We start from the raw sequence: 12,652 nt of genomic DNA, 5'->3' as shown, positions 1-12,652 counted from the left end.
TGTGCCCTGTAGTGTCCAACCCTGTGATCCCATGGAATGTAGTCCACCAGGTTCTTCTGTCCATGGAATTTCCCAGGCAAGAATACTGGAGTGGGGTGCCGTTTCCTACTCCAGGGGATCTTCTCTATGTTCAGCTGCTGCTATTTAGGAAAACTCATCTTTAACTTGCATGTTACAATGACATCATTACCCAACTGATCATCACCTGCTAAGTCGCTTCAGCCGTGTCCGACTCTCTGTGACCCTATGGACGATAGCCCGCCAGGCTCCTCTGTCCATGGGATTCTCTGTGGACATGAGTTGCCAACCCAAGTCATGGGTTGCCGTAACCTTCTCCAATTGATCATCACATTTGAGGCAATTTGCATCATGGGACTGTGAAGAAAGAGAACTGCATGTGCATAATACTCAAAACTCTCCACCTGATTTAAGTAGAAAAATGGTTTTGAGGAACTTTGACAGACAGGGTGGGGACTGTAAGTGTCAAGTATACAGCTGGCATGTGACATGGATAGTCCCTCTGGCTCAGAGCATTCCCGGGAGGTGCTGAGTGAATATTCCATATGGGTGAATAAATGGATGAATAGATAGATGAGCAGCTTTAGGTCAAGATGTCCTTCAGGATGCAGAGAGGCCTTAAGGAATCATTTGTCCTCTGAACAGCCCAGCTGGATGTTGCCTGTTTCTGACCCCAGCCTACAGTTCTTTTCCTGGGCTTTACAAACAGACAAGCCTCCCAACCTGCTCACACATTGCCTGCCTGAGTGGGGTGGGGCGGCGGGGGGCATGCTCATCCCTGCCTGGCTACAGTGACCCTGAGGACACAATTATCCACTGCAGGCGACCCCAGGCCAAAGCCAGAAAGTGACTGAGGAAGGAGCTTGCAGGAGAGACCCAGATGGGTTGACCAAGTGGGGCCCCATACTCACAGATGTGTAATCAAGTCACAAGTTCCCCAGTTATTACCATCATGATCTCGAAGAGGTCAAAGAGGCTGGAGGCTCCCCATCCCCCGCCCGCAGTGTGCAAGATGCCCTCTGATCAGGCTGGGATTGTTCTCTTCTTTTTTTAATTTTAATTTTTCTTTCTTTATTTTTGGTTGCACTGGGTCTTCCTTGCTGAGCACAGGCTTTCTCTAGTTGAGCAGAGCAGGGGCTACTCTCCGTTGTGGTGCATGGTGTTCTCGCAGTGGCGGCTTCTCTTGTTGCCGAGCACAAGCTCTAGGTGCACAGGCTTCAGTAGTCGCAGTGCGCAAGCTCAGTAATTGAAGCCCGCAGGCTCTAGAGCGTGGTCTCAGAAGCAGTGGTGCACGGGTGTAGTTGCTCTGTGGTGTGTGGGATCTTCACAGATCAGGGATTGAACTCGTGTCTGCTGCATTGCAAGGAGGATTCTTTACCACTGAGTCACCAGGGAAGTCCCTGTTCTTTGAAGGCTGCATTTGATGGTGATAAGTACCTGATTCCATCTGATTTAAGAAAATAAAGTTCAGGAGAGTCAGGGGTGGGGAGTGGGGGCCAGAGTGAGTCCTCTCTCCTGCCTGACCACCCAGGGCTGGTGCTCCCCTCAGTCTGGGCCCCACCCAAGGGCATCTTTGTTGAGGTGCTTTGGCTCCTGGGAGGAGGGCTTCTAGGCTTCTCCTTTCAGCACAAGTTGCCTGCAGCCTCCGGTAAGGCACAGCTGGAGGGCCTGTGACACCTGCAAGTCTCACTTCTGTTTTCCATTTTCCATTATGGTCTATGGATTCATTATGATTTCCAGCCCCAGAGGAAGTCAGGCCTGCAGCCTTCTCCTGGAATCCAGCCTGTAATGCTGTTTGTCAAATGGCCATTTACAGCTTGGAAATTTTTTCTCTACTTTGCAAAAGCACTGATGTGTCTTTTACCTTAATTGTGACCCCTGATGTAGGCCTGCAGGGTAAAGAAGACCCTCATATTCCAACTCAGTATTTAATATCTGAGTGGGAGGTAGGTTGTATGGGAACAGCTTTGGGTTTATATAGTTCCAAACCCAAATTCCCCATGTACGGGTGATCAGTAGACCTATATTGAAAGTAGCTTTTGGTAATCTTATCTGTGACTTTCATGAGAAATCAATGACTTGAGATAGATTTATTTTCTCATGTCCATATATCTTCAGTTCAGTTCAGTCACTCAGTTGTGTCTGACTCTTTGTGACCCCATGGACTGCAGCACGCCAGGCTTCTCTGTCCATTGCTAACTCCCAGAGTTTACTCAAACTCATGTCCATTGAGTCAGTGATGCCATCCAACCTTCTCATCCTCTGTCGTCCCCTTCTCCTCCTGCCTTCAATCTTTCCCAGCATCAGGGTCTTTTCAAATGAGTCAGTTCTTCCCATCAGGTGGCCAAATATCTTAAGTGGGTATTAAAAAATGTCAAATTAACCCATTTTTCTTTCATCTCCTAGTTTCATCATTTATTTTTTATAGATCCATGATCTCAAGGCTTTCATTTTCCCTCTATTAGTCAGAGGCTGTAGACAGGAATATGCTAATGGGTCTGCCACTAGGTCAGGGTGGTGTTTAACTCATGTCTGGGACTCCAGTCACTGGGCTGGAAGGTAGGAAGCACTTCACATTTATCTGAATTAAAACTGCAGTGAATTAAGGCACCAGGCCTGGAGCAATGAGGACAGGAGGGAGGTAGGATCCAGGGAAGTTTCTGGAAATCTGTGGAATTATACAGGATCAGAGACCAAATGGAACATCCAGAACTGGGGTACACAGATCAAAGGAAGATGTGGGTCTAAGCCAGAGAGACAGTGAGGAGACCAAGGGCAGATGAAGAGCCTAGACAGGCAGGGAGCATCTGAAACGGGGTGTACCCTGCAAGCAGCAGAGAGTCTCGGTTCTCCCACAACTGTCTGTGGGGCCCTGTCCAACCACACAGGATTTGCAATTATTCATCTAGGGGCCATGTCTTTGGTTCCAGTCCACCCCTACCTTGGGCTTATCAGACCTCACTTCTGCCTTGTAGTCTATTAGGTTTTCTGTTATTTTCCATTAGGTTTTCCACAAACGATGCCGATGGTTCCCAGAGGGCTGCCCCTTTGTGACTCCCCTGCTCCATCCAGTTCTTTTAAGTCAGGAACTGCATCAGGGTTTAATTTTTGTGCCATATCCACGAGAGAGCAACGTTTCAACATTAATCTTGTGCAGTTAAACCATCAGCCGTCTTCTGTCATCAAAGAAGATTTCTTGATAATTTGCCACCAGATCCCGCTTTACTAAGCATTGCTGCTGAGTCAGAGCCCATGATGCCTCAGTTTCCCCAGCCTACATCACTCTCTCCCTCAGCTGGCCTGGTCCTCTTACCCTCCTGATGCTCAGCAGGTGAAGTCCTGCTGGGGCTCTTACCCTCCCCGCTCCATCCACCTGGAAAGCTCTTTCCTCTAATCTCTGCAGGGCTGGCTGCCTCACCTCACTGCAGCCTCTGTTGCGAGTCAACCCTTCTTGGCAGACCTGTATGAACACACAATTGAAACACTCCATAATTATCTATTCCCTTTTTTCCCTACTGTTATTTTTAACACTTGTTTTGTTAACTTGTCTACTCTATGTTTTCCATGAGGACAGAGATTTTGCTGTTTTGCTTACTGCTGTACCCTGATCTTCCCCCTCAAAACCTCATCCATGCTGGGAGCTGTGGAAACACTCTGGCATCCATGGAGAAGGGAGGAGACACACCTTCAGACTCGGGTGCTGCAGGAGGTCAGAGGGAAGAGCCCGTTCATTCTCTGCAGGAGGAGGGGTCCGAGCAGGTCTCAAACGATGGAAATTATTGAAGCCTGGGACCATGGTAAGGCAAGTTGCTGTCCCTCCTGGACTCTGCTATTTTCTAGCCACCCTCTAGTGCTTCCAACACCACCATGTTCCCCACTGCGCCTCCTGCTGAATAAGCTTCTGTGATTAGAGAACATAGCTGCTGGCATCAGAGCAGCCTGGCTTAGGGCTGCTCATCATGTCAAGACATGGAGTCGCGTGGAGCAGGTCTGTGACACACACTGGACACCCTGGTGAAGACCCCGGCATCCACATCTCACGCTGGGAGCGTGGAAGGTCTTGGCTGCCTTAATTGTGGGTGGAGACATGGTCTTGATTAGGCATAATTCCATTATCTTCAACTTGAACAACTCTTCCCTCTGAATCTGAAGTACGTTTCACAGAGTGCGTCGCCTACTCTGTCATTATCCTCGGTGAAGATTCCGTGTAGGTGTAAACTGCTCCTGCTTTTTCTTTTCAGTCATCAGCAGATTGATGAGGGTCATTAGTCTCCATGAATCATTTTAAAGTTTATTTGCGTTTGCCTTGATGAAAGACAAGCAAAGGAAAATAATTGCAGTTTTCAATGTTCCTTGGGATCTTCTGCTTGCTTTCTGTGGTACATGACAGGGATGTGATAAACAGAAAGGAGCATTGCTCATTCCTCACTTTTGATCATTTCACGTCTTCTATCCACAGAAGACTGAAGACCTTAGAATGGATCTCTGTCCTGACGTTGTTATCCTGTTTTACAGTATCCATGCCAGCCTTTAAATGTAAAGATGCAATGTCATCTTGTACATCAAATCTACATAATTTTATGTGCAAGCCTTACTACTTTGGAAGGACAGGTAAATGTTTCTGGGGCTGACTTTCCCTCTGCCAGTAGGATAGATGGGAAATGGTAGCAACATATCTAATTCTTCAGTACAGTGTTATATAATGGGTAGTTTACAGTGATTAAAAAAAAAAAACCCACATGTACCCACATTAGAGGAAGAAAACAAACATGTAACACAGATTAATTATGTACTTATTAGCTTTTCAAGGGGACTCTTCACTTTACAAAAGGATTCACTACAGATTTTCTTTAAATAGTAAGCTCCACTAGTGCATTGAAGATATAATTAGATCTGCCTAAACTGGATTTGTACACATTTCAGGAACTGATTCATTGTGCACAGAAACAGCAAACTCATGTTTGCTTTGTGACACAGAGCACAACCAGCAAATATGCATATGCTCTATCCAGAAGGTGCCAAACAGCCAGATGTTTGGGAAAGCCTGGATCTCTGACTGTGTGTTTGAGTCTTGTCCAGATGCTCAGCACAATCCATTGTGGTTGGAAGTCCTCCCCACACAGCAGGAGGAAAGTGAAAGTGAACTCGCTCAGTGGTGTCCGACTCTTTGCAACCCCATGGACTGTAGCCTACCAGGTTCCTCCGTCCATGGGATTTTCCAGGCAAGAATACTGGAGTGGGTTGCCATTTCCTTCTCCAGCAGGAGGGCAGAGGAGCAAATACACTGAGACATTCGCTTCTTGCTGAAACTAATAATGACGTTCTTTTGACTGCATATGGGTCAGCCATCTTAGAAATGACCATCTTCAATGAACATTTTGCAAACGATATACATCATTTTCACTAAGAGGAGAGGTCATCAGGGGAGGATGTCACATGAAATATATACAAATCATCAACACGTTGAAGAGTTTACATTTAAAGGCCAAAATGAATACTTTAAAATTAATGTGGAAGACAAGAGGTTATCCAATAGAGAGGAATTGGGCTCCAAGCAGCATTGCTATTAAGAAGGTGAGATATAGATGCAGAAACATACAAACTGGAACAAAACTTTCCACACTAGTGAAAATAGGAGAGCTCCATTCACCAGCAGGTGCTCAGGTCATCTGCACAAAGGAGCCGGGACTGTTGGCACCCCAGATGGGAGCTGTTGATTGTTCACAAAATCGGATGTGTAATTCTTGATACAAAGCACTGCTAGTGGTGTGAAGGGATACTCCCATTTGTGACAGCTTTGTAAACAGACTCTTTAAGGAAAAAGACATGAACTTAACCTAAAAAAAAGGGTTTCAGGACTCACTCTTGGCATATGTGGAACCACAGGGAAGGCTTGGATGGCAAAGCTTCCCTGAGCGACGCCAGACTCAGTGGGCTGACCTGTTGGTCTCAACTGAGGGGGAAGAGAGCGCGAGGTGGCAGCTGGGTCTGGGGCGCAGCCTGAGCTCTGCCTTATACTTAGTGTGGTAAAATGGGAGGAATGATGCTCATATCGCAAGTTTTCAAAAATCTCTTTTGCTTTAATAAGAAATCAGTGAGCCTGATATGTGAAAGGTAGTTAAATGCTAGTTCCATTTCAGTTCTGAAAAATTTACAGAACATAGGAAAACAACACCAGCTTTTTGTTGTTCTTGGTGCTTTGCTCTGTTCTCTTGAGCTCATAGGTTCTGTGCTGGGCGTGGGCCGAGTAAGCCTGTCCCCCAGATCCTTGCTGTCCCTCACCACTGCTCCACTCGCCCATTGACAATGAAGGGAAAGCTTTAACAGCCACGAGCACGGTCATCAGGCACATTCACCAGGGAACTATAGCAGTCAAAATCTGTTTCCTTCCTCACCAAACACAAGTGGTTATTGTACACATTAGCCAGGCCTTAAGTGGGCATCAGAGTCACTTCTGGTTGGAGGGACAAGTCTGTGTAAAGAGCTGCTGTAATGTACAGTGTTTGTGGTGAGAAAACTCTTGAAAAGGTACTTTCTTTTTTCTTTTTTTACTATTAGGAAAGTATGATATGTTCCCAAATGCATTCTTTTTCAAATATTCCTGGTTCATTGGCCCCCATCAGGCCCCGCTGCATGTGGAAGTGGAGTGACCATCATATTTGGTGCCTTCTTTGCACTGAGCTTAGCACTGGGGTTTAATCCTCACAACAGCTTTATGAAGCAGGTGATGTTACCACCCACTTTTAATGGACGAGGAAACTAAGGCATAGAGAAGTGGTTCCCTAAAATTACTCAGCTAAAAAGTGTTAGAAGTGGAATTTGGAGTTCTGACTCCAGAGTCTACATCACGCTCTTCATTCTGGGCTCCATGGTCCCCATTTGGCTTGTAACCAAGGCCAGTAAGTTACAGGTTTACATGCAGCAGGGGAGTGCAGTTCTGGGTGACAACGACCAGATTCTCCCCTTGGGGTGGGGGACAGAGCGGAGTACTCCAAGGGGACCCCGGGAGATGAGGAGGCTGTGGCCTGTCTCTAACTTGCTGGTGCTCTCAAGGAAATGGGGGGAGAGTGTGAGGGTCAAGAAGGGCCATGGGATGCTGGTCTAGGGACCAGTTTGCCTAAAGGTGCTCCCTATCAGACGCATAAATGTTTTTTACTTGCCAGAAATATAATTATTTAGAATGTGGATATATCTGCTGAAATGTTAAAAAAAAAAATGAGACAGAGTTACGGAAAATATACAATTGTGACATGTGATTTATATATGTCTTCTAAATTTACTCCTTTGGTGTTGTATTTGTGACCAAAAATGTAAAAAAGTTACTTTATTATAAATTTTTACAAACATTTAAACATTTAAACACATTCCTAATTAAATTTTGATGGCAATTCTTCAGATATACATCATCTTAGGAACTAAAAACATTGCCAGTCAGAATTGTATCCTATGAATTCTGTTTGATTAGATATTTAGAGGGTAGAGAGACTTTGAAATCAGATTAATTGTTTTAAAAATACATGCAATAAGAATAAATACAATATTCTCCAAGTAATTAAGATTTCTCTTGCCTTTTTTCAGTATTCTACAACTGACTGAACTTTTATAGTATACTATGTTAACTAACTGTGAAAAGAATTATTATATGCAAAAGCAAAGGTGATACTTGATATTTTTGTTCAAATAAAGCATAATCTTTGGAGAAAACACTGATGAAAAGAATAACATCAGTAAAAGCTTAGACCTGCAACACAGTCCAGTTATTTTCAGGTAGGTTTTAAGATTATACTTCTGGTTAAGTATACCTTGACCGTTTATCACTAGAGCACAGAAAGAGGAGACCTATGGAAAGCCAAGTAGCAACAGCTTTCAGAGACTGTCCATCTGCAGCATGCACTACACTGCTTATACAAAGGCCACATGCACAGAAAAGGACTGGTTTCAACCTGTCAGAGGTGCAGGCATTTGAGACCGAGGGATACTCCTGCACTCTTGGTGGGAATGTAAATTGGTGCAGCCATTATGGAAAACAGCATGGAAGTTCCTTAAAAAACTAAAAATAGCACTACCATATGATTCAGCAATCTCACTCCTATCTGGAGAAAAACGTAATTCAAAAAGATCCATGGACCTTAATGTTCAGGACAGCACTATTTACAATAGCCAGGATACGGAAGCAACCTGTGTCCATTAACACATGCATGGATAAAGAAGATGTGGTTCATGTATACAATGAAATAGTATAACCATAAAAAAGAATGAAGTAATGTCATTTGCAGCAAAATAGATGCACTCAGAGACTATCATACTAAGTGAAGTAAGCCAGAGAAATATCATATGATATTGCTTATATGTGTAATCTAAAATATGATATAAATGAACTTATTTACAAAACAGAAACAGACTCATAGACATAGAAAACAAACTTATGGTTATCCAAGGAGATGGGGAGTGGGGAGCAGGATAGATTAGGAGTTTGGGATCAGCAGATACCAACTACCATATACAAAATAAACAACAAGGTCCTACTTGTTGTATAGCACAGGGAACTATATTCAACACACTCTAATAAACCACAATAGAAGAGAATATAGGAAAAAAATATATATTGGAATCATTTTGCTATACACCAGAACTAACAGAACATTGCAAATCAACTATACTTCAATTAAAAAATATACAAATGAATATCAAAACTATCATGTTGAGTATAAGAAGCCAAACACAAGACTATATAATACCTCTTTCTTTCACTCAACACAATGATATATATAATTTCATCCATATGACACACTTTGTTACACAGACCTAAGAAATGAATACACGTGACAAACAATAGGTGTTTGTCAAAACTCACGAAAGTAGACACTTAAAATGCATGATGATTGTTCTGTGTAAATTGTATCTTAATAGACTTGATTAAAAACAAGGGAATTAGAGAAAAAAAAAGACTGAGGGATAAAAGAAGACTTACCAATGGCCAATGGGTACACAAAAAGGCCCTCGACATCACTAATCATCAGGGAAATGCAAATCAAAATCACAGTAAGATTTCACCTCACACCTGTGAGAATGGCTGCATTAAGAATCGAGGGATCAGTGTTGAGGAGAATGTGGAGAAAAGGGAACCCTCCTACACAGTTGGTGGGAATGCAGAATTGGTGCAGCCACCGTGGAAAACAGTGTGACGTTTCCTTATAAAACCAAAACCAGAATTACCATATGATGCAGCAATCCTACTCCTGGGTATTTATCTGAAGGAAATGGAATTAAGATCTCAAAGAGACCTCTGCAGCCCCATATTCATTGCAGCACTGTTCACAACAGCCAAGACACGGAAACTATCTATCCATGACGCATACACATGCAAACTGGAATAATATTCAGCCATAAAAAGAAATCTTGCCATTGTGACAGCATGGATTGTTCTTATGCTAAGTGAAATAAGTGAGACAGAGAATATGGTATGACCTCACTTACATGTGGGATCTAAAAATCAAAAACCCCTGAACCCACAGAAACAGAGTAGCCTGGTGACTGTGCAGGCGGGGTGGGGGAGATGGGTGAAGATGCTCAAAGGATATGAGCTCCCTATTACAAGACAAATGAGTTCTGAGGGTCTAACGCGCAGCGTGGTGGCTGTAGGTAATATGCTGTACTGTATATTTGAATGTTGATAAAGGAGTGGATCTTAAGTATTCTCATCTCACACACACACACACACACACACACACACACACACACACAATGATAACCATGTGAAGTCATGAAGTGTTAACTAAGTTTACTGTGGTAGTCATTTTGCAATATATATGTATATACAATCATCACACTATATACTTCAGCTTACACAATATATGTCAATATATTTCAATAAAACCGGCAAAAAAACAATGGGAGGTATAAAACATCTACATTTTTATATACTCACATATACTTTAGTTACTGAACTCTGGTTAGTTGTCTACTGCTCAGGAAATTTTAAAAATCATGATATTAACCAGCTTTTGCCTTTTTAATAACATAGGTTTCTTTGAACTATTTAGAAACTCTTTAGCAAGGACTGAATTGCTCAGACCATTTGGTGTATGAGGCTAAAAGCCCACTTTCTACCCCAGTGGAACCCCTGGAAATTGAACAAATCCCCAGTGGGCTCTTTAGTCTATTTGCTGTCTGCCTGGGCTTTGAAATAGCGACCTTGATGTTAGCAATATATTGCTGAGTACAATTTGTATGGAAACAAATTGGAAAAGATTCATTCTAGGTTCGAAAGTGATTTCTCCTTTATGTAGGATGGAGTCTGGATGAAGTCTTGGTAACTCCACGCACAAACCAGTCTCTGACAGGGCAAGGAAAAGAGCAGCTCTCCAGGTTATATGAGTTGACACCTTTCACTTTCTGCCTTCAAGGTAAGAGTACTCTCCTTTGTAAAATGTTCATTGCTGTGCATAACCAATTTCTGTTTATTAGGGCACACAGTCATTTTACTCCACCCTCCTCTTTCTCTCTTTCCCTCTCTAGTCCACCAAATGTTATGGAAAAGTAAGTTGTTCCAATTTATAGCTCATTCAGACAGTTCTGACACTGTCAAGTCTGATACTCTGGGACATGGTGAGTAGGTCAAAATGGATGTAAATGAACCAAACTTTCAATCAGCTGTGATTTAAGTATACAGTACCATAGCTCAGTTGTAATAGAACGGATAAGAGCTGAAAAGGCCCAGAATAATTCAGACTAAAATATCTTGTGGTATTTTTCCATTTTAAAATGAATTGAGCAATTCTTTCTGGTTGAGGATTGACAGCGTAATGGAAACAGAGCAAACTACAGAATTTCTCACCAGGTAACTGCATTAGCAGCAAAATTCATAATACAGTCTGTTGGTTGAAAAGAGCATGAAGCCTTCTGTTTTCTTATGAGGTGCTATATTCTCACAGTTCTTGGCCAATTCTAATAGCTATATTGCCAAATTGTGGTTATCGGAAAACACTCTCTAACCTGTAACTTTTAGCAATATCATGAGAGACTACATGGATGCTGATTCTCCTTGTAATTTATTGTGGTGGAGAAACATAATTAAAACTGCTTCCAAGTATTGCCTTCTACTTAGGAGGCAACAATCACATAAGACACTGCTGCATAACAGCAATCTGGAATATTTCCATGTATTCTAGAGGACTAACTAAAGATTAAAAGAGCAGGCAAACGTTTCAGTGACATTTGAGACTTTTATTCTACACAGAAACTCTTGTTTTTTCTAGAGATAACTTTTTGTGGGACAAAATGCATTGCATAAATATTATAGACAGTCCACACATTATGTAAACTTTATGTACACATTTGTTTTTATGTTTCACTTACCAGAATCAAGAGGCAACTTGAGGCCAATTTGGTGTGCTCAGGGATGGTGGAAAACACTGACAAAATCAAGCAACCAAAGACGAGGAGAAAACTGCAAAACAACAAAATAAGAGAAATCTGATGAGAACCTGGCCTTAGCATGACAGACTTAATTTCTCATTTCCAGTGGATAAAGCACACGATCCATTTGAATTGACATTGGTTAAATTGTAAAAGCTCTAAAAACGGCTAGCCATTTAAAATATCAAAGTACAATGTGATGTCCAACGCATGTGGGGCTCCTTTGTAACTTTATTGATGAGGGGTGTGTGTGTGTGTGTGTGTGTGTGTGTGTGTGTGTTGTGTGCTATGCTTAAATGGCCTCCCTCAGTTGGGAATCTGTAAATTTCCTACAAAGAGCTCTCCTGAGCAGGCATCCTGAAAGGCCCAGAAGTGTGTTTTGCTTTCCTGTTTGGAGCACAAACTGTAGCCACTCTGCTGTCAAAGGAGCAGACTCACCCCCTGTTTGGCAGCTTTGGTGAACCATCAAGCGTTCTGAGTGGTTACTAAGCCATGGGCTCCTTTTTAGAGTCCAACATTGCTCCCGGATTCTCATTTGTCATTTCTTTATTTTAATAATAAGAACAGAAAGTGACTTCTGCTACCCACATGCTTTCCATTCCTTTCTGCTCAAACCCTTACAGAAACGTTCCCCTGCCCGGCTTCATTTGCGCTGTAGTGACAGGGAGCATGTCTAGCAGTCAGTTTGCAGGCATTTTTATTCCTAGAAATACTGAACCTCTGGGGCCCTGGGGTGGGAAACCAAGTTCCCAAAGTAAACGTCTAATAAAATGGGCAGGCTTGGTTTTAACGTTGAAAATTTACTTATCCTGAAATTAAAAAAAAAAAAAAATCCCAATAGCTGAGCTACTTGCTCTAAGTCATATAGCTATATTGCCAAATTGTGGTTTTCAGAAAACACTGTCTGACCTGTAACTTTTAACAATATAATAAGCGACTGCAAGCATGCTGATTCTCCTTGTAATTTATTGTGGTGGAGAAACAAAATTAAAACTGCTTCCAAGTATTGTCTTCTACTTATGAGGCAATGATAACATAAAATACTGCTACATCATAGCAATCTGAAATATTTCTTTGTATTCTAGACGACTGACTCACATGATTTCATGTCTTACTCAACAATCTCCTTTAAAACATCAGCTCTGTGTTCTTTAGCATCGCGTGGATCTAGCCTTTGGCCCCTCTTGTCTTCCCCTGACAAGTCTGCGTGTCTTTC

At 42.5% G+C, this 12,652-nt stretch overlaps 1 protein-coding gene across 4 annotated transcripts in view; it reads right to left on the bottom strand.

Annotated features, from left to right (window-relative positions):
• The window catches only part of KCNQ5 (potassium voltage-gated channel subfamily Q member 5), a 621,800-nt gene that overhangs the window by 205,296 nt on the left and 403,852 nt on the right, over nt 1–12,652 (bottom strand). For all 4 annotated transcript variants that reach the window (XM_055534790.1, XM_055534787.1, XM_055534789.1 and 1 more), the window contains exon 2: nt 11,377–11,467. In XM_055534790.1, coding sequence (XP_055390765.1) covers nt 11,377–11,467 — 91 coding nt within the window. The remainder of the gene's footprint in view (nt 1–11,376; nt 11,468–12,652) is intronic.

This window comes from Bubalus kerabau, chromosome 9 (assembly GCF_029407905.1).
Source record: "Bubalus kerabau isolate K-KA32 ecotype Philippines breed swamp buffalo chromosome 9, PCC_UOA_SB_1v2, whole genome shotgun sequence".
Classification (NCBI taxonomy): domain Eukaryota; kingdom Metazoa; phylum Chordata; class Mammalia; order Artiodactyla; family Bovidae; genus Bubalus; species Bubalus kerabau.
Note: the sequence above shows the minus strand (reverse complement) of the source record. Positions and strands in the feature narration are given on the sequence as shown.